A 22,357-nucleotide genomic window follows, 5' to 3' on the forward strand; every position below is an offset into this window, starting at 1 on the left:
ATAAAGGCATGGTGCATGTCACAGCACTCAAATCTGTGTCTATCATGATAAAACCTTAATGTCAAAACTATATAATGAATTTGGAGTTTTAGAGAAATGCTTAATAAATGTATTACATTGTAACTAAGCCCATTAGATTTTAGCTGACAAAATCTACTGTAGATTTAAAATCTTATAGTTAGTCGTCTTAAACTAGACTAAATCTAAAACAATTCAGATGACTAAAATATGACTAAAACTTTATGGCATTTTAGTCAAAAGACTATGACTAAAGCTAAATCTAAATTTGCTGTCAAAATTAACACTGATTGTTTAAAAGCAGAGGATCAAAGCAGAAGAAATTATTGAATAAAGTCGTTATTTTTATTTGCTTTATAATCAAAAAGTATTCTTGTAACTTCAAAAAATTATGGTTGAACCACTGATGTCACATGGACTATTTTAACGATGTCCTTACTACCTTTCTGGGCCTTGAACGTGTCAGTTGTGTCAGAAAGCTCTCAGATTTCATCAAAAATATCTTCATTTGTGTTCTGAAGATGAACAAAGGTCTTACAGGTTTGGAATTAATGACAGAATTTTCATTTTTGGGTAAACTATCCTTTTAACTTTAGTAGCTGACATGAAATTACAATACTTTCACTACAGCATGTATCTAGTTAAATGTTAATTTTTACATATACATGTAAAAATTGAAAAAAACCCAAATTAAATTAACATTTGTTAAAGTAGTAATTAACAGTCAACAATATTATATTTGTACACTATCCTTGATTAATAAGTGATTTTGTTTATTGTTAATGCAAAATACTGAGCTGAATCGTAAAGCGTTACTCAAAATCCCACAAAAATACCCTAAACTTGCTTTAATTGCTTGGGTAATTCTACGAAGTGTCTACAAACAGCCATAATCAACATTAAGGTTTTGTTTCAGTCCTCAGTGGGTGTCTGGTTGTGCTCGAGGGACGATGTTGACCCTGTTCGGCCCTCCCGAGCAGAGAAATACATCAATCTAATGTGAAGTGTTAAAGGAAATCCTGCGAGCGTGCTGTTGTTCAAACAGAGTCCAGAACCCCTGAGAGTCATTCAACAGCTTTTATTTAACACAGGGAGCAAAGGTGTTCCCTTTCAACTTCACTATGGCGCTCGCACAAACCCCCCACCTGAGACTGACAAACTGACTTTTAGTCTATTCTGCACCTGTGAATATTAGATAATCTGGTACTTTGCAATTGAAATGACTTATTTATTCAAAACCCCATCTGACAGTTGCGTGTTATGCAATTGCATCTTCGTTAAATCATCCTCCTAGTGAGCTCTCAACCACATTATGGAAAATATTAATACAGTTGACTACTAGATTTATATCATGTCTGTATATATGGCCAGAGACAGGGGAAAAGCAGTCAAATGCATTGAGGAGAACCTCACTTTTGTTTACATATATTCATGTTACAGTTGTAATCAGTGTATAATTAACATTCAACTTGTAAAAAGTGGAATATTAGAAATGTTAAAGCAACAGGGCTGTGAAGCACCTATAAAGCACCTTTAATATAATTAATTGTATTAAAGTTATAAGTGACCCTGGCCACAAAACAAGTCATAAAAGTCATTTTTTTAAGATTGAGGTTTAAACATCTACTGAATAAATAAGCTTTCCATTGATGTATGGTTTGTTAGGATAGGACAATATTTGTCCGAAATATTTGAAAATCTGCAATTTGGGGATGCAAAAAAATCAAAATATTGAGAAAATCACCTTTTAAGTTGTCCAAATGAAGTTCTTAGAAATGCATATTACTAATCAAAAATTAAGTTTTCATATATTTACAGTAGGAAATTTACTAAATATTTTCATGAAACATGATCTTAATATCTTAATGGCATGAAAGAAATATTGATCGTTTTAACCCAAGCAATGTATTTCTGGCTATTTTAGACTGGTTTTGTGGTCCAGGGTCACATATATTATATAATTTTAAATTGCTATTTAATGAGTGCAACTCATTGCATTTAGTTTAATGAATAACTAATAAGCCAAAACCACAGAGACAAGATGATCATCATACACTTCCACTCAAACTCACCCAATGTATTCTGTCCTTTCTCATATCCATGAAGACCACTGAGCTGAAGCCGTAAAAGACTTTAACTTGAGTATTCCACTGTTTGCAGGTGAGCTTTCTGTGTGAGATTGCATACAAGTCCAAAAAACTCAAAGGAAGGAAGGAAGAAAAAGGAAAGGTAAATCTCCTAGAGAGTCTGTTTGCCTATTCAAAACAGTTCAGAAAGTCACTGGAGGTAGAAGGTGATCATAACGCCGTGTGCAGATGCATACTAGAGCTGTGCTTCTCTTTATAACCCATGTCAGGAGGACGCCGTGCCCTGGAAGCTGGAATGTGACACGGAGAAGGCAGGAGGCTGAAATATTCACCACATTGACGGACCCAGACGAGTCAGAATGGAACTCTGGAGAGCAGTGAGTATGAAAGAAAGGGAAAGAGGGAGGTCTGTGAGATTGAGAGAGATAGAGAGAGCGAGAGAGAGAGAAGAGAAGGAGGGAGGGAGTCTGGAAAAGAAGGAGAAGGAGGGGGATGGTTGGACGACTAGTAGAGAACACGACATGACATGGGAATTTCATTCAGCCTGGACTTGGAATTTGCCTGTTAACTTTTGCTGGGAATTCTGCCCCGAGGCTCTGTGGAAAAAAGCATTTTTGTATATGCATATGTACGTGCATGTGTCCAGGAGTGAAATTCATAGAAAATTCATGTTTATTAAAATGCATGACCATCAAACAACCATAAAGAATACAGAGTGGCTGCAGAATATATTAGTACACATAAGCCACAATGAATAATGTATGAATTTCTTTGCGATATATATCAAAATGTCATATCAGCTGACATTTGTTTTAAGAAAGAACAGCACAAGGCACTAGGTTTTAATAGGATGGTTCAGCCAAAAATGAAAGTTCTGTCATTAATTACTCACCATCATCTTGTTCCAAATCTAAAAATTAAGATATTTTTGATGAAATCTGTGCTGAAAGACTGACACAGAAGAGAAGAAAATTGTTGAACAAAGTAATTTTTGTTTTCTTAGTGCATAAAAAGTAGGGATGCACCGATACGAATCGGCCGATAATGCTTGCGTGTTTTGTCAGTAAAGCCGGTTCTGTAATCAGCGGTAAATGCCATCAGGTGCGTGATTTCACGTTGAGCCGTATATACTACACACAGCCGTTGTTTACCGACGAGCTGCGCAAATCAATGTTCATTATCAGTGTGAATGTGCGCAGCTCGTCAGTGAACAACGGCTGTGTGTAGTATATACGGCTCAACGTGAAATCACGCACCTGATGGCATTTACCGCTGATTACAGAACCGGCTTTACTGACAAAACGATAAGGATCGGTGCATCCCTAATAAAAAGTATTCTCATACTGTAGCTTTATGACGTTACGGTTTAACCACTGATGTCACATGGACTATTTTATCAATGTCCTTACTACCTTTCTGCCTTGAACTTGGTAGTTGTGTTGCTGTCTATGCAGGGTCAGAAGACTCTTAGATTTCATTAAAAATATCTACCTTACAGATCTTATGGGTTTGGAATGAATTTTCATTTTTGTCCCTTTAACAACAAGATAAATAGATGAACTGTTTAAAATTACAAGTATTTTAACACTTGTGGTTGTCAAATGTTAGTGGATCATGTTCAACCACTCAAACGTTAAAAATTAGACATGAAAACAGTGTAGCAGTGTTGAAATAAATTGATCAAAAGTGATAGTAACAACATTTATAATAATGTTACTAAGATTTTCTATTTCAAAAGCTGTTCTTTTAAACTTTCTACTAATCAAAGAATCTTAAAAAACAATATATCACAATTTCAACAAAAATATTGAACAGCACAACTGTTTTTAACATTGGTAATAAGAAATGTGTCTTAGAAGTGAATCGGCATATTAGAATGATTTCTGAAGGGTTATGTGACATTGAAGACTGGAGTAAAGATGCTGAAAATCCTGCCATTACTGAAACAAATTAGGTTATAATGTTAATAATATTACTATTTTTACTGTAATTTTGATCAAATTATGTATTCTTTGTGTGCATAAAATAATTCTTCCAGAAACATTAAAGGATTAGTTCACTCCTAAATTGAAATTAGGGTTTTTGAGGAAAACATTCCAAGATTTTTCTCCATATAGTGGACTTCAGTGGGAATCAGTGGGTTCACTCTTAAAAATGAAGGTGCTTCACAATGCCATAGAAGTCTAAATGGTTCCATAAAGAACTTTTAACATCTGAAGAACCTTTCTGTTTAACAAAAGATTCTTTGTGGCGAAAGAAGTTTTTTCAGATTATAAAAAGGTAAGAAAGAGATGTTTTTTTTAAAGAACCTTTGACTGAATGGCTCTGTGAAAAATGGTACTTCTATGCCATCGCTCTGAAGAACCTTTTAAAGCACCTTTATTTTTAAGTGTTGAAGGTCCAAAATTGCAGTTTCAGTGCAGCTTTAAAGAAGAGATCTACATGATCCCAGCCGAGGAATGAGGGTCTTATCCAGCGAAACGATTGGTAATTTTCTTAAAAAAAATTACAATTTATATACTTTTTAACCACAAATGCACTAGCACTGCAATTCGCGTTCAGTAAGTTCTTCGTCTATGTATTTTGATTATAAAAATTAGGTTAGGGGATTTTCTCCACAAACTACAAAATGGTCCAACATTGTTGTTTTACCTTTTTTTGTTAAGCGCATTTGACTTCCTTTGCACATTCGCTTCGTAAACACTGGGTTGGTACTTTTGCTTACGTCATGTGACCTTTCCAACATCATTACATAATGTGTGAAGTCGAGCTAGTGCAGTACAAGCTTTTGTGGTTAAAAAGTGTAGAAATTTGTAATTTTTTTTTTTTTAATTTGCCAATTGTTTAGCTAAATAAGACCCTTATTCCTCGCCTGGGTTCATGTAGAGCACTTTGAAGCTTCATTCAAACTGCAGTTTGGACCTTCAACCTATTGATCCCCATTGAAGTCCACCATATGGAGAAAAATCCAGGAATGTTTTACTCAGAAACCTTTTTTTTTTCTAATTTGCTTTTGGCTTTAGTTTAATGTTGAAATGTAATGCTTTTAAACCAGTGACTGTCCATATAAACAATGAGCATTCCCATGACCTTTGAGCACACTCACTAAGCTGAGTTTGTTGCTGTTATAGACCATAAAAGCTTTAGATAATCTTTGACCTGTCTTCCCCCCAATGTGACCATTTTCCTCTAATCTGATAGAAACCACTATAGCTGTCTGTGATTGAGACCTGAGCTTTTGATCACTCAGCCTGATCTTCTGACAGCTCCAGCATCACCATCCATGAAAAGATCAAAGCCGGTTTATACAATACAATACAATTATAAATGTGACAGAAAGGAACGGGTGTGTGCAAAAGTACATTTCCATATTGCATGAGAGCGCATGATCAAAGAATAGCCAAGTGTTGGCATATCTCAAGTGAAATGACTATTGATAACCTGACTAGTTAATGACTGGTAATAAAGCTATTCAAGTAGAGACAACCAAACAAACAATGGAAAACAATGAGCTCTGTACATTGTTTTCTGGCCCATCTTTCATTTTCTATTCCCAACAGGTTGAAAAAAAAAAACACTGCCACTAACCAGTTAAACCTAATGGGGCCGTCATGATTGAGAAAACCTCTTTTCCCAGAGAAGGTAATTAAGCATTTAATGGGCATGTTAATAGTTCACCAACAGCACACGAGACCACGTGAGCGAATAAAAGCAGAGACACGGAGCCGAGCTCTGCCAGATGAGATCCACAGATTCTGAAGGCACATTATGTAGCAGATTGCAGAGCTACTGAAGTCCAAACTCACTCATGGAGATGATTTGATTAGCGTGATTGTTCAAAAGCCTTACGTAACGCTGGAGCATCTCCGGGAAAAAATAATGAGGAAGTCTTTGCCAGGCTAAAGATTAAATCTACAGCAAAAACTTTATTGACAATGCACATATACAATTAAAGCCTTCAGGGTCTAAACTAGTAAAAATACTGAAACGTTATGACTTACCAGCTTTTGCGATTCAAAATGAACTTTCCAGTGGATATAAGCATAACAGCATCCTTAACTATACCCCATCCCCCTGTTGTGTTCCTGTTGAAACAGTGGGTATAAGGGTCTGCTGAAGCAGCACAATTCAGCATCAGTCATTCAGCTGCCCCATGGCCCAGGCCCCATGTGCTGGCCTTTATTGCCCTGCTGCCCAGAGTCAACAAACCTGGGCTGATGGGGTGTGCCTGCATTTGAAACAGAGCTTCTGATGGGTCAGCACTGGAAAAATCACAATATGAAACTGTATTTAAAACATTGATGCGTTGCATCCACAATTAGAAGGATATTCATCAGTGTTTAGTTCAAGTCTGTGGTTTATAGCATTATATAGGATTTTTTTTTATTCTTCTGTGCATCACAAAGAAAAAGATTTTTGATGCAAACATATTTCATCATTGACATTCAATTTAATAGTGGCACATTTGAAGATTATACATACAGAAAATGCATTTGAGGTGATGCTTTGAGAAAAGTGAGATTTATTCGGGTGGAGAGTATCACCATTTATAAAACAGAAGTTAGCGACCACAATGACATATTTTCAGTTTGGTTAACACATAAAGCCCCACAATTGTTTTACTGTACTAAGAAATGGGACACCCTCCTTACAGACTAATAAAACATTGGATTTTGTCAGCATTTTTAAATGTTTTGTGTGTAATATAGAATTAGAATGTATCTATAATATATGCCAGATTGTACATTTACAATACAATTCATCTTCTACCATACAGGTAAAACTTTACTATAGGGTTCCATTTGTTAATATTAGTTACAGTAACTACATAACATGAACAATTTTAGTTTGTTAAACTGATAGTTTACACAAAAATGAAATTACCTCATGATTTACTTTACTTTTTACCCATAAGCCATCCTAGGTGGATATGACTGTGGATTCTTCTTGCAAACTAATACAATCTGATTTGTATTTTAAAATCCTGGCTCTTCTGAGCTTTAAAATGGAAGCAGATGGATGTTGAGATTTTGAAGGTCATTAAAGTGCATCCATCCATCATAAAAAGTACTCCACATGGCTCCAGGGGGTTAATAAAGGCCTTCTGAAGCGAAACGATGCATTTGTGTAAGAAAAATATCTATATTTAAAACTTTATAAACCATAATCTCTAGCTCCCGCTAACTGTTGTACTCGCGTTCATGAGAAAGTGGCGTTACAGCGGATGAAGTAGGACTTCCAGTGTAAGACAGTAAGACAGAATGTGCATACGACAGTTAGTGGAAGCTAGAGATTACGGTTTATAAAGTTTTAAATATGGAGACGTTTTAAATATGAATATTAAGAAGGGCTTTATTAACCCCCCAGAGCCACGTGGAGTAGTTTTTATGATGGGTGGATGCACTTTATGGGACTTCATAATCTCAACAGCCATTCACTCTCATTATAAAGCCTGGAAGAGCCAGGACATTTTTTAATATATTCGTCTGAAAGAAGAAAGTCATATACATCTAGGATGGCTTGAAGTTTAGTAAATCATGGGGTAAGTTTAATTTTTGGGTCAACTGTTCCTTTAATTTCAGCATTTACTAATACATTATTGAAATGAAGCATTGTATATCTGCTAAAATATTATTTAATAGGCCTAAAGCTAAATGAACCAAGAATGAAACGGTTGTATTTTTATTAACTAACTTTAACAAAGATTAATACACAGTATATTGTAACAAATGTATTGTTCATTTTTAATCAAACTTAGATCATGCAATAACTCCTGAGTGTATTGTGTTTCAAATTATTAATAAATTGCTAAATAAAATTGTGCATCTTGTGAAAAAAAAATGCTGCCAACGGAGTATTTGGAGATTAAGCTATTCTGGTCTCATGACAGGCTGCCTGAACAATGCCCACCCAAGCATTTATATGCCCTATTTCCTACTTTTCCTGCTGGCTATGTCTGCTTTCACATGACATGTCTTGGTGATGCTTTTCTTATTGATATGACATTAGCTGAACATCTTTAAAAACTCAGGGGAATAAAAAGCTATTGAAACCATTGAATAAATGAATTTAAATATTAAAATGTTTATGATTTAAACTGAAACATAATATACACAAACAGTCATGATTTACTTAAATCTGTAATATATAATAAGAGACAGATAAGTGTAATTGACTTGATACAAAAAAAGTATAAACCGTTAAAGTCAAAAGTTTACATGCACCTTGCAGAATCTGCAAAATGTTAATTATTTGAGCACAATAAGAGGGATGATACAAAATGCATGTTATTTTTTATTTAGTACTGACCTGAGTGAGATATTTCACATGAAAGATGTTTACATATTGTCCACAAGAGGAAATAAAAACTTTTTGGATTTAAATTTAAATTTTAAATTTTCTTCTGGAAAACATGTAAGTATCTTCTGAAGGGCAGTACTAAATGAAAAAAAATATGATATGTAGGAAAAATAAGAAAAATGTACACATCTTCATTTCGTTCAAAAGTTTTGACCCCTCAGCCTAATGCATTGTGTTTCCTACAGAAGCATCAGTGAGCATTTGATTCTTCTGTAATAGTTGCATATGAGTCCCTCAGTTGTCTTCAGTGTGACAAGATGGGTCTGTAAATCATGTAGTCATTGTTGGAAAGGGCTCAAATACACAAAATTGCTTAAAAACCAAATAATTTGTGGGCCTGAAGGATTTTTTCTGAAGAGCAGCAGGCAGTTTGACTGTCTGTTAAAACGGCTGTGGATCATTCAGGTAACAATACAGTATTAAGAATCAAGTGTGTGTAATTTTTTTAATAAATTCAACTACTATTTTCTCTTGTGGACTGTATGTAAACATCTTTAATGTGAAATATCTTATTCAGGTCAGTACTATATAAAAAACAACATGCATTTTGTATGATCCCTCTTATTTTGGTAAAATAATAAGCATTTTGCAGATTCTCCAAGGTGTATGTAAACTTTTGACTTAACTGTAATCAAAATAATATCAAAATAATCAAATCAGCAAACAAACAGATGGCTGCAGCACTAGATGTGGTTATGTCTGGAGTTACTTTAACAGTGCTTGACATTTGGAGTCCTGCTCTGGTTGCCTCCAGACAGAGTGTGTTAGCATAGAGTTGACAGAACAGTCAGAGTGCATTAGACCTGAGTGCCCTTAACCCTAGCATGTCTACCAGCCTTGCCAGGAGACACACAATTAATCACATCCTTTTGGCATGACACAAAAATATGGACTCTATGGAGCTTCCAGACAAATATTACATCAGCGTACAGTGGGGCTCAAGAGTCACATTGAAGAGCTGGGATTCAGTTTAAACCTGGTGATAAACGAAACATTAAGGATTTTGAAATATTGAAGACAAAGAAGGGTTTACATGTTTACTAACATCGATTAACTCTTAAATGGGATAGTTCAGCTAAAATGAAAATGCTCAGCATTTACTCACCCTTATATTGTTGCAAACATATTTTAATTTCTTTATGTTTGGTTGCCAACATTCTACGAAATATCGTAATTTGTGATTGAAAGAAGAAAGAAACACATACAGATCTGGAACAACTTGAGGGTGAGGAAATAGTAACAGAATTTTCATTTTTGAGCGAACTGTCCCTTTAAATGTCTTGTTTGCTTGTAAAATGCTCATTTGGTTTCTTTCTGAGTCAGAACTGACGCAAAAGGCTCTCTCTGTGCACGAAGTAACGGTAAAAATAAAACTGATGATATAATTCTACCTTGTGACTCATAACATGGAGAAACCCGAGGAAGGCAAAAGTTCAGGATGGAGTGAAAAATATGTATCTTCAGCAACTCCCATTAAAATGTTCAGCCTTTGTTTTCACAGAAGTTGAACTCTGTGTCTGTTTAAGTCATTAGGACGGATTACCACCCCCTCCTGACTGAGACCAGAAAATTTGAATCCCCATCAAACTCTACCCCTGGGATAACCCTTTGTAGGTATTTTGTGTAACCAAAAAGACTTGAATGAATCAGGAGAGGTACAACACGGATCAAATGCCTCTGCCTGAGGGAAGGAAGACAAAAGGAAAAGAATATAGTTTTATGAGACCCCCATCTAGTAGAAAATAAGTACTTGGATCCTAATACGAAAACCTAATTCAGTTCGAGAATAGACGCCAAATCCGAGCCTTTTCTCCAGATCTATGTTTCATGAGGTTTTTAGACCATTTAATCAGTAAGTGTACCTTTACAGTCCAGAGTTGGCATCGAACTTTCATGCCATTGCAAATCCTGGATCAGAGCTTTTGAACTGCAAACCTGAACTTCAGAGAAAATCTTTTTGGGGAAAAAGGTTCAAGTCAGGGTCTATACACAAACTTTAGATGCAATGAAACTTCTTGTATTTCCTATTGAACTGTCTTAAAGTCTCTTATATTCACAAATGCTGCATTTATTTTATTAGCTAGAGTGAAAACAGTAATATTGTGAAACATTATTAGAATTTAACTAATAATAATATAAATTTTTGATGCTTTCAATTGGACTCTCTTTCTGTTTTAATTGATGATAAACAGCAAAAATATTAACATTGTAAAAATATTATTGCAATTCATTTTAATTTTTTAAAATACAATTTATTTCTGTGATGCAGCACTGAATTTTCATGAGTCATTACTCCAGTCTTCAGTGTCACATGATTCTTCAGAAATCATTCTAATATGCTGATTTATTATCGATGTTGGAAACTGTTGTGCTGCTTAATATTTTTTTATGATACTTTTTTCTTAAAAATGAAAAAGAACAGCATTTATTTAAAATAGAATTCTTTTGTAACAATCTTAGTCTTTACTATAATATTTTTTTATCTATTTAACATATTCATACAATTGCACTGAAACCTGTTTTTTTACCTTTTTATTTTTTGAAGCATCCTGAAAAAAGTATCACAGGTCCAACATTAATTATAAATCAACATATTAGAAGGATTTCGGAAGAATCTGGAGTAATTACTCAGTTTTGATCACAGGTATAAATTATATTTTAAAGTATATTAAAATAGAAAAAATTTATTTTAAACTGCAATAATCACAAAATAAAAAAAAAAATTCTGTATTTTTTGGTCTAGATACAGCTTGGATGGGCATAAGAAACTTCTTTAAAATACCTTAAAAATCTTACTGATTCCAAACTTTAGAACGCCAGTGTAAATATATTTTAAAATGTAATTTATTCCTGTGATGGCAAAGCTGAATTTTCAGCATCGTTACTCTTCAGAACCCTTCAGAAACATTTCTTACTATAAATATTGAAATTCAGCGTTATATATATATATATTAACTGTGATACATTTCTGCATTTGAATTGGATCTTTTGTAATATCATAAATATCTTGCTAAATATGTGTTTAAAAAAAGTTTTCCCTATAGTTTCCCTAATTTTATAACATATAGATGAGTTGCAGTTCCTGGAAAACATACATGGTTGATTTATATTTGATATCTGAGAATATATTGAGCATTAGATGAGCTCCAGAACTGTAACTGACAATGTTAAGAGAGAAGACAACAAACAGAACCCCTGTTTATCAGTATAAAACAATTGAGATCTCATATGTCATGTGGCTGGTCTATAGCTCATGTGATTTAGCCTCTTTCAGCATGACAACACTTAACAGCAAAATTGATCTAATATTGATTCTGCTGTATCAGATGTGATTCAGCACTTCTTCAGAACTTTGCAATCTCATCTGATTTATCATATGACTCTGATCACTTAGAACAGAAACTACTGTCAACCTGCTGATAAATGAAAGATAAATGTGGTTAGCCTTTTGTAACACGCCAATTCCACTTCTCGTTTCAGTCTCACATGCGTCACAGCAAAATCTCATGGTCATGTTATGATTTGAAAATGTTAGAAATAGCATTTTATGTTGATACTGAATGCGTAGTTTTGTTTTATTTCCAGGGTTAAATGACATTTTAAATCACAGTTTTTACAATGGACTTTTGAACCCTTCCTGCTTTATTTATTCCCCATTTACCCCATTCGCTTGTTAAATGAGACCTATTATGCCACCTTTTACAAGATGTCCCAAGTGTCCCCAGAATGTTTCTGTGATGTTTCAGTTCAAAATACTCGACGTATCATTTATTATATCATTTTTAAAATGCCTATTTTGAGTGGAAGCAGAAAAATGATTTTTTTTTTGTGCTTGTCTCTTTAAATGCAAATGAGCTGCTGCTGCCCGCCCCTTTTCCAAAATAGGGCTGTGCCTTTACATCTCGTACCTTAAATACTTTAAATGTAAATTTCTGAAATAGGGTTTTTGTGCACTCACACGACATGTTCTCTTTCATGTCTTATTGCGCTTAAACTGTGAAATACACAAGTTTATGTTAAAAACACACAGGAGTTACAAAAAAAGCCGGTTATTGTCTGTGAAGGTAAACAACTGGGAAAGAAATCACATGTTTATATTAGATCTGTGTGGTAGCAGCGTAATATACAGTAAATAAATCAATAAATCCACTGCTGTCTTGTCTCCTCTGAGGCTGGGACTCTAAATAGTGTTCTGCGCTCATCTGTGCAGCAAAAGACAGAACAGTTAGCATTTGCTCGAACTATTGCCATGGCGTTAGAACTGGTACACCGTTGTCGCCTGCGAAAACACAGTGGTGGAGCCATGGGTGGAAACATGCAGATAAAATCTCCTTCCTACGTCACGAGGGGAGCAAAATCTGAGCAGTTTTTTTCACAAGCTTGCAGAGAAAGCTTTTCAATTTTCATATTTTCTGGGTTGGTAGTTACACCAGGGACCCAATTATACCACTTAAACACGGAAAAAGTCTAAAAATTCATGATATGTCACCTTTAAGATTAAAGGTCAGATTAAAGGACATAAAGGTGAATATTGCTCAGCAAGGACACGATTATCTTTGAAGTGGAGTGATTCTACTGGGATGTTGCGTTCAGTGAGAAAAATACAGTTTTTCAAGAGTCTTCTGGTTGGCATTATGGAATCATTTCATGAAATGTCTCACTATAGTAGAATCAAAGAGAAACATCCAGAGTAAAACAAACCTCACAGTGCAGTGATGAACTAGTTGAGCGGTGAGAGATCTACAATTCTCACGTCCGCACAGGTCAGTCAGTGACTACGGTTGAGGGCAAAAACTTACATACACCTTGCAGAATCTGCAAAATGGTAATTATTTTACCAAAATAAGACAGATCATACAAAATGCATGTTATTTTTGTATTTAATACTGACCTGAATAAGATATTTTACATGAAAGACTTTATAAAATAATTGTATAAAAATGACCCTTTTCAAAAGTCCCTTGTTTGTCCTGAACAGTTAAACTGCCCACAATTCTTTAGAACAATCCTTCAGGTCCCACATATTCTTTGGTTCTTTGTGTATTTGAACCTTTTCCACCAATGATTGTGTGATTTTGAGATCCATCTTTTCACACTGAGGACAACTGAGGGACTCATATGCAGCTATTACTGAAGCTCCAAATGCTCACTGATGCTTCAGAAGGAAACACAATGCATTAAAAGCTAGGGTGAAAACTTTTGAACAGAATGATGTGTTCATTTTTCTTATCTTACCTAAAAAATTTTTTTTTTTTTTTTAGTACTGCCCTTCAGAAGCTACAGAAGATACATACTTCCCAGAAGACAAAATAAATTATATTTACCCATTATCTTAATGCATCGTTTTTCCTTCTGGGGCATCAGTGAGCAATTGAACCTTCTGTAATAGTTGCATACGAGTCATACTCATACGTTGTCCTCAGTGTGAAAAGATGGATCTCAAAATCATAGTCATTGTTGGTAGTGGTTCAAATACACAAAAATGCTGGAAAACCAAAGAATTTTTGGAACCTGAAGGATTTTTTTGAAGAACAGAAGGCAGTTTAACTTTTCAGGACAAACAAGGGACTCATGAACAACTATCACTAAACAAACAAACAAAAAAAAAAAAACAGCTGTGGCTCATTCAGGTAACAACAGTATTAAGAATCAAGTGTACAGTCGTGGCCAAAAGTTTTGAGAATGACACAAATATTAGTTTTCACAAAGTTTGCTGCTAAACTGCTTTTAGATCTTTGTTTCAGTTGTTTCTGTGATGTACTGAAGTATAATTACAAGCACTTCATACGTTTCAAAGGCTTTTATCGACAATTACATGACATTTATGCAAAGAGTCAGTATTTGCAGTGTTGGCCCTTCTTTTCCAGGACCTCTGCAATTCGACTGGGCATGCTCTCAATCAACTTCTGGGCCAAATCCTGACTGATAGCAACCCATTCTTTCATAATCACTTCTTGGAGTTTGTCAGAATTAGTGGGTTTTTGTTTGTCCACCCGCCTCTTGAGGATTGACCACAAGTTTTAAGATCTGGGGAGTTTCCAGGCCATGGACCCAAAATGTCAATGTTTTGGTCCCCGAGCCACTTAGTTATCACTTTTGCCTTATGGCACGGTGCTCCATCGTGCTGGAAAATGCATTGTTCTTCACCAAACTGTTGTTGGATTGTTGGAAGAAGTTGCTGTTGGAGGGTGTTTTGGTACCATTCTTTATTCATGGCTGTGGTTTTGGGCAAAATTGTGAGTGAGCCCACTCCCTTGGATGAGAAGCAACCCCACACATGAATGGTCTCAGGATGCTTTACTGTTGGCATGACACAGGACTGATGGTAGCGCTCACCTTTTCTTCTCCAGACAAGCCTTTTTCCAGATGCCCCAAACAATCGGAAAGAGGCTTCATCTGAGAATATGACTTTGCCCCATGTCCTCAGCAGTCCATTTGCTTTACTTTTTGCAGACGATCAATCTGTCCCTGATGTTTTTTTTTGGAGAGAAGTGGCTTCTTTGCTGCCCTTCTTGACACCAGGCCATCTTCCAAAAGTCTTGGCCTCACTGTGCGTGCAGATGCGCTCACACCTGCCGGCTGCCATTCCTGAGCAAGCTCTGCACTGGTGGCACTCCGATCCCGCAGCTGAATCCTCTTTAGGAGACGATCCTGGCGCTTGCTGGACTTTCTTGGACACCCTGAAGCCTTCTTAACAATGCAGTGGAAACTTTTTTTCGGGATTAAGTTAATTTTCATGGCAAAGAAGGACTATGCAATTCATCTGATCACTCTTCATAACATTCTGGAGTATATGCAAATTGCTATTATAAAAACTTAAGCAGCAACTTTTCCAATTTCCAATATTTATGTAATTCTCAAAACTTTTGGCCACGACTGTATGTATACTTTTGAACAGGGTCATTTTTATAAATTCAGCTATTATTTTATTTTGTCTACATGTAAACATCTTTTATGTGATATCTTATTCAGGTCAGTACTAAATAAAAATAGCATGCATTTTGTATGAACTTATTTTGATAAAATATTCTGCAAGGTGTATGTAAACTTTTGCAACTTGAAGGCTGAAATGTTCATGTTCTTATCATGTGAAAGTCTGGTGAAATTAGTCTGATAGAAAGGCATTCTGGATATGCGAGTTGTCTCTGAGGATCCATTCAGTAAAACGCCATTGTTTGGTTTAGTGGTAATGATGTCATCCTCATAAACCGAAACACACACCGGAGGAAAACAAGCCACAACTAAACAATAAACCTATTTATTGAGACTCTACTGAGAAATAAAAACACCCATAAAATATAACCAGACTTGTATATTTTCCGGATGCAGGATGCTTGCCCGTGCAAATCTTGTTGCGTCAATGCCTGCGTGGTGCTGTCTGGTTGCTAATGTGTTTTGAGATGTTTTTAGCATGCCATGTATGTTAAAAACACAGCAGAATTATTGTAACAAGTTTGCAAGTAGAGAAGAATCATAACTGGATAGCTTCTCAGTTTCAAACATCTGCGAGAGTATTTTCTTGGAAGGCTGAATTGCTTCACAACAGGAATTCTCCAAAAAAAAAAAAAAAAAAATCTGATTCATGGAAGTTAAATCATCCGTTCATGGTGACTCTGAATGGTACGTTTTGGACTAAGCCAGTAATATTTGATCCAAGAAAAGAATTATTCCAAGTCCAGGAAACGGCTCTTTTGGGATGTATGTTCCAGAGACATCAGATCATAATATATGTGGCACGCATAAACAGGTACAATGAGAACCATATATAATTTCATAAAAATAACTACATGTGTAGTAAAACATTTCATTTTCCTGACAGGAATAAGTGACAGCTCTGAGGAAAATGAAAACCACATGGACCAAAATAAAACATTTTATTCACTATACATGTATCAAAGTGACTTAGCACCTTAAAAACACACAAAAAATACAGCTGACACAAGATGGCTGCTATTGGAGAGCTTTTAACAGATCTGCACAATGATATTTGTCTGTTATAGTCCTAATACTGTCATGTGCCTTGATGTTCTTCAGGGCAAACAGCACATCAGATAAAAGAGTCCTCCTGGAAAATAAAAAAAAAAAGTGTTAGAACTATTACACATAGTATAATAAATGACGTATTCATTATTTAATAGCAGAAATATTGTAAAATGACATTACCGAATGCTGCTTGAATCACTGTTGTCCTTAAATAAGGCATGAGCAATCTGAAGTAGGTGTTTGCTGAAGTTCTGCAGCTGAGGTAGTGATGATCCAGCGTTTACATCAATAAACCATGATTTTGGAAAACAATCTGCAATCTTTTTAGAAGAATAAAAGTTAGTTTCATAATTAACTACCTTAGAGGTCAACAAATGAGATTAGATTGATATTATAAGCACAGGAACCTTTTTGCATTTCTGGATGCTGTGTTTTGGATCAGATTCGTTAAGAACTGTGATCATCAAGTAACGGCTGAGAAGTTTCTCCAGCATGAGCTCCTTAAGAATGTGTTCCGGAATCAAACCATCCCATAATGCCATGTTACCAAGCAACTGAAAAAACAAAGATTTCATATAACAATCAGCATTCGAACATAAACATTCTGTCTGAAACATTGGCTTGATTTCTCATGAACATTTTAACATGTTTGTCTTTCTTTCTTCAGTCTGAAAAAAAATTATGTTTTTTTTTAAAGAAAACATTTCAGGATTTCTCTCCATATAGTTGACTTTTATGGTGCTGCGAGTTTGAATTTCCAAAATGCAGTTTAAATGCAGCTTCAAAGGGCTCTAAATGATCCCAGTTGAGGAATAAGGGCCTCCTTATTTTCTAACAAATTTGACAATTTATACACTTTTTTTAACCTCAAATGCTTGTCTAGCTCTGCATGTACTTGGTGTATTTCAGTTCAAGACAGTTAGGGTATGTCAAAAAGCTACAATTTTCTCCTCCAACTTCAAAAATCATCCTACATTGCTGCAGAAGTACTGACTCAGTGTTTACAAAATGAACATGCAAAGAAGATCAAACACCCTTTACAAAAAAGGTTAAACAGCGATGTACTGTAGGATGATTTTGAAGTTGGAGAAAACTTTAGTTTTTTGACATACCCTAACTGTCTTGAACTGAAATACACCAAGTACATGCAGAGCTAGACAAGAAAGAAAAAAAAGTGTATAAATTGTCATTTTTTAAAGAAAATAACTGATGGTTTTGCTAGATAAGACCCTTCTTCCTTGGCTGGGATTGTTTAGATCCCTTTAAAGCCGAATTTAAACTGCATTTTGAAGTTCAAACTCGGGGCCACCATAGAAGTCCACTATATGAAAAAAAATCCTGAAATGTTTTCCTCAAAAAAAAAAAAAAAAGAATTTCTGTAAGTGAACAACTTTAATGTTTTTAAATGAAGAATGCTCACCAAGGCTGCATTTATTTGATCACAAATACAGTACAAACAGCAAGATTGTAAAATATTAACGGGTTGAAGGTTCAAAATGCAGTTTCAGTGCAGCTTCAAAAGGCTCAGCACAATCCCAGGTGAGGAATAAAGATCTTAGCTACTGAAACGACTGGTCATTTTCAAAAAAAATAAATAAATACATTTATATACTTTAACCACAAATGCACATCTTGCACTAGCTCTGCGATGCACATCTACAACACATTGGAAAGCTCATGGTTAGGGTAAAGGCCATCTGACTTTCTTTGCGCATTTGCTCTGTAAACACTGGGTTGATACTACCGCCTACATCACGTGACTACATAATGCGAAGTCGAGCTAGTGGAAGACAAGCATTTGTGGTTAAAAAGTACATACATTTTTATTTTGTTTAGAAAATGACAATGTTTGGCTAGATAAGACCCTTATTCTTCGGCTGGCATTGTGTAGAGCCCTTTGAAGCAGCATTGAAACTGCAATTTGGACCTTCAACCCGCTGATCCCCATTTAAGTCCACTATATGGAGAAAAATCCTGGAATATTTTCCTCAAAAACCTTAATTTCTTTTCGACTGAAGAAAGAAAAACATGAACATCTTGGATGACATGGGGGGGGGGGGGGTGAGTAAATTATTAGGAAGTTTTTATTTTGGAAATGAACTAATCCTTTAATAATTTGTAACACAACTCTCACTTTTGACCAATTTAATGCATCTTTGCTGAATTTAAGTATTAGCTTCTTAACAAATGTACTGACCCCAAACTTTCGAAATGTATAAGGAAACAGCAAGAGCATGTAAACAGTCACAACACGACCAGAAGTGAAATGTCAAACCTTAACTGCTGACCAAAACTGTTTGCTCTGAAACTGGAACTGTGGGGACTGCTTATCCTCTAAAAACCTTAGCAAAAAGCACATTGTCATGATTAGCTCATACAACTTAACAAGCTTTAGAAATGTAAAGGTAAACATTACAAATGACACAAATCTAGACAAAACATACTTTTTTGGGTACAGTGGGACAAAGACGTCATTGTCTACTGCACTCCTTAACCTCTGAATAACTGCTTCTACAAAGGCCTGCAGGATAAAGTCACAAGCTGATTTTACTTTTACTGACATCACATCCATTTAGTTAGATACAGTTTTAATACATCGTAAAACAATACCTTGACAGGTTTGCTTTGTTCACCTTCAAATACAGAATAATCATCCTGTATTCTCTTGCACAGAGTCGTGAGGGTTTCAGACTGCTGCGCAGACAGAGGGTCCCACACCAGCTCCACGAAACCTGCCCAAAACCAGGTAATTAGTTCTGGATTTCATTCTGCACTTCTAAACGAACGCTGCACTGACAGCAAACAGAGCCAGAACAAGACATTCTGATATGCTTAATAGTAAATTAAAATCAAATGGGTGATATTAAATTACTCACTGAAACATTCTGTTCCCTAACTCAAACTCTTAAATGCAGCAGGCTAGTGGGTGTTATAAAGCCGTTAATGTAATTATGTGCAAATGCCATAGTCACCTTGAACTTTGGAAAGGATTGTCTTTTCAATTATGGTGGGCAGTGTCGTCTTATCCATGTTCTCTGATTCCTCATATCCCTGGCCGTGACAGAACTTCTCAACCTCAGAATACCACGGCAATGCCTCAAAGTCTTCACCTGCCTACAGGGAAAAACATATGATGAAATGCCTGGGTATATATAGTAGTAATCATAAAGATTTAGAGTTGAGAAGCCAATGATGAACAGATAAACCAAAATTCCCTTGATCTTTTGACATCTACAGTTAAAGTCAAGCGTTTACATACACCCTGCAGAATCTGCAAAATGTTAATTATTTAACCAAAATAAGAGGGATCATATAATATGCATGTTATTTTTTTATTTAGTACTGAGCTGAATAAGATATTTCTCATAAAAAATGTTTACATATAGTCCACAAGAGAAAATAGTTGAATTTATATATATTTTACAGCGTTTAAAAGTTTACATACGCTTGAAAATTATTTGTTTAGAGATAATTGTTCATGAGTTTCTTGTTTGTTCTAAACAGTTAAGCTGCTCGCTCTTCTTCAAAAAATCCTCCAGATTCTTTGGTTTTTCAGCATTTTTGTGTATTTGAACCCTTTCCAACAATGACTGTATGCTTTTGAGATCCATCTTTTCACACTGAGGACAACTGAGGGACTCATATGCAACTATTAAAGAAGGTTAAAACGCTCACTAGTGCTTTAGAAGAAAACACAATGCATTAAGAGCTGGGGGTGAAAACTTTTGGAGTTTGATGATCAGGATAAACTGAACTTATTTTCTCTTCTGGGAAACATGCAAGTATCTTTTGCCGCTTCTGAAGGGCAGTACTAAATAAAAAAAAATGATATTCAGGCAAAATAAGAAAAATGTCCACATCTTCATTCCATTTAAAAGTTTACAACCCTGGCTCTTAATGCATCATTGAAAATAAAAGACAATGCAGTGCTGACTATATTGGATTCGACAGAAATGTCGCAACACAAGTGTGAGTAACTGTTTTTGACCTAAATCACAACAGTGTTCAACTATGAAGAATTTAGGCTGTCAAACATACACAAGTGTTAGCAAAATTGTCATGAATTCCCTGCAATGAATTCTGATATAATATGTTGTAGACAAGCCCTAGATCACCTGTAGAGGATTCCAGCCAATAAGCTGCTGTCTGATGAGGGGTGCCAGGAGTTTTGGGATGCACAGGTTAATGTAGGCATTACTGTAAGTATCCTGAAAGGAGACACGCCACTCATCAAATCTGGAAAGGATTTTTTTGACATCCCAGAAGTCTGCTTGAACATCTGCAAACACTTCCTTTGCCTTTTTCAGTAGATCATCTGAAATTTAACCAAAGATATAAATGCAGTGACAAGTATTATGCATTTTTTGTATTCTCAATATTCCATTACGACACTGTTTAAAAATTTATTTTATTTCTGCTTCCATGAAGCTTCTCACACCTCTTTTACTTTGTAGCTCTGCCTGCTGCTCAGCCGTTGGTTCCCAGTCACACGGTACACACACAATGTCTTCTTCAGACAAGCTAGAACATGAAAAAGCATAGGGAATTGAAAAAACTGATGATAAATGACTTTGACAACTGTAATTTACAGATTATAAGCATCTCAGAAAGCCTCCAAAGGCTGTAATCTATAGACTTTCATAATGTCAGGCTTAGCGTATCCAGGATTCACAGCAATAACAGTCAGTAATGGTGAAAGTGCAAACATTACAATCCATCTCACCTCTGCCAAGCTGGGTTAGAGCCTCCGGTTGTGTCACCATTGCTGTGTGAATCAGTGTTATCTATATGAGACAGACACAATACACAATATTAAATGAAATGAATGTGCATGCAGTCCTGTAATACAGTTGAAGTCAAAAGTTTACCCACCTGGCAGAATCTGCAAAATGTTATTTTACCAATTTAAGAGGGGTCATACAAAATGCATGTTATTTTTTATTTAGTACTGACCTGAAGAAGATATTTCACATTCGCTGTTCTTCAGAAAAATCTGTCACGTCCCACAGATTCTTTGGTTTTTCGGCATTTTTGTACTTGAACCCTTTCCAACAATGACTGTATGATTTTGAAATCCATCTTTTCACACTGAGGACAACTGAGGGACTCATATGCAACTATTGCAGAAGGTTCAAACGCTCACTGATGCTTCAGTAGGAAACACAATGCATGAATTTGAAGATCAGGGTAAATTTAATTTTGTCTTCTTGGAAACATGTAAGTATCTGCTTTAGCTTCTGAATGGCAGTACTAAAAGAAAAAAAAAAAAAAAGAGATATTTAGGCAAAATAAGAAAAATATACACATCCTAATTTCGTTCAAAAGTTTTCACCCCCGGCTCTTAATGGATCGTTTTTCCTTCTGAAGAATCAGTGAGCGTTTGGACCTTCTGTAATAGTTGCATATGAGTCCCTCAGCTGTCCTCAGTGTGAGAAGATTGATCTTAAAAATCATACAGTCATTGTTGGAAATGGTTCAAATACACAAAAATGCTGAAAAACCAAAGACTTTGTGGGAAGGACTTTCTGAAGAACAGCAGGCAGTTTAACTGTTCAGGACAAACAAGGGACTCATATGCAACTATCACTCTTGTGGACTGTATGTAAACATATTTTATGTGAAATGTCTTATTCAGGTCAGTACTAAATAATAAATAACATCCATTTTGTATGATCCCTCTTGTTTTGGTAAAATAATTAACATTTAGCAGATTCTGCAAGGTGTATGTAAACTTTTGACTTCAACTGTAGATGGAAGTTATAATCATAATCATAGTGGGCATAATATGTGAAGCGTCTTCTACAAAATATTACATACTAAAAAGCAGTACTCAGTTACAATCTTACAGGTTAATTTCTGAATTCGTGAAGACTCCTCCTGTAGTGCTTCTCTTCTCTGACTCGTCAGCG

The 22,357-nt window shown here is 35.5% G+C and overlaps 2 protein-coding genes across 2 annotated transcripts in view; both read right to left on the reverse strand.

Annotated features, from left to right (window-relative positions):
- Positions 1-2,461, reverse strand: part of eva1ab (eva-1 homolog A, regulator of programmed cell death b) — a 32,392-nt gene extending 29,931 nt beyond the window's left edge. Inside the window, exon 1 of the mRNA XM_073827230.1 lies at positions 2,091-2,461. The gene's annotated coding sequence lies outside the window, so the exon portion shown is untranslated. The remainder of the gene's footprint in view (positions 1-2,090) is intronic.
- Positions 2,462-16,320: 13,859 nt separating this feature from the next.
- Positions 16,321-22,355, reverse strand: LOC141295407 (intron Large complex component GCFC2-like; the record flags this gene model as incomplete). Its single annotated transcript, XM_073826611.1, has 11 exons — positions 16,321-16,530; positions 16,629-16,768; positions 16,856-17,002; positions 18,724-18,790; positions 18,893-18,969; positions 19,059-19,180; positions 19,421-19,562; positions 20,564-20,763; positions 20,887-20,969; positions 21,172-21,232; positions 22,295-22,355. Coding segments are annotated over 11 exons (1,215 nt in total), but the record flags the coding sequence as incomplete, so codon positions are not given.
- Positions 22,356-22,357: the final 2 nt, after the last annotated feature.

Source organism: Garra rufa, chromosome 21 (genome assembly GCF_049309525.1).
Source record: "Garra rufa chromosome 21, GarRuf1.0, whole genome shotgun sequence".
NCBI classification, from domain to species: domain Eukaryota; kingdom Metazoa; phylum Chordata; class Actinopteri; order Cypriniformes; family Cyprinidae; genus Garra; species Garra rufa.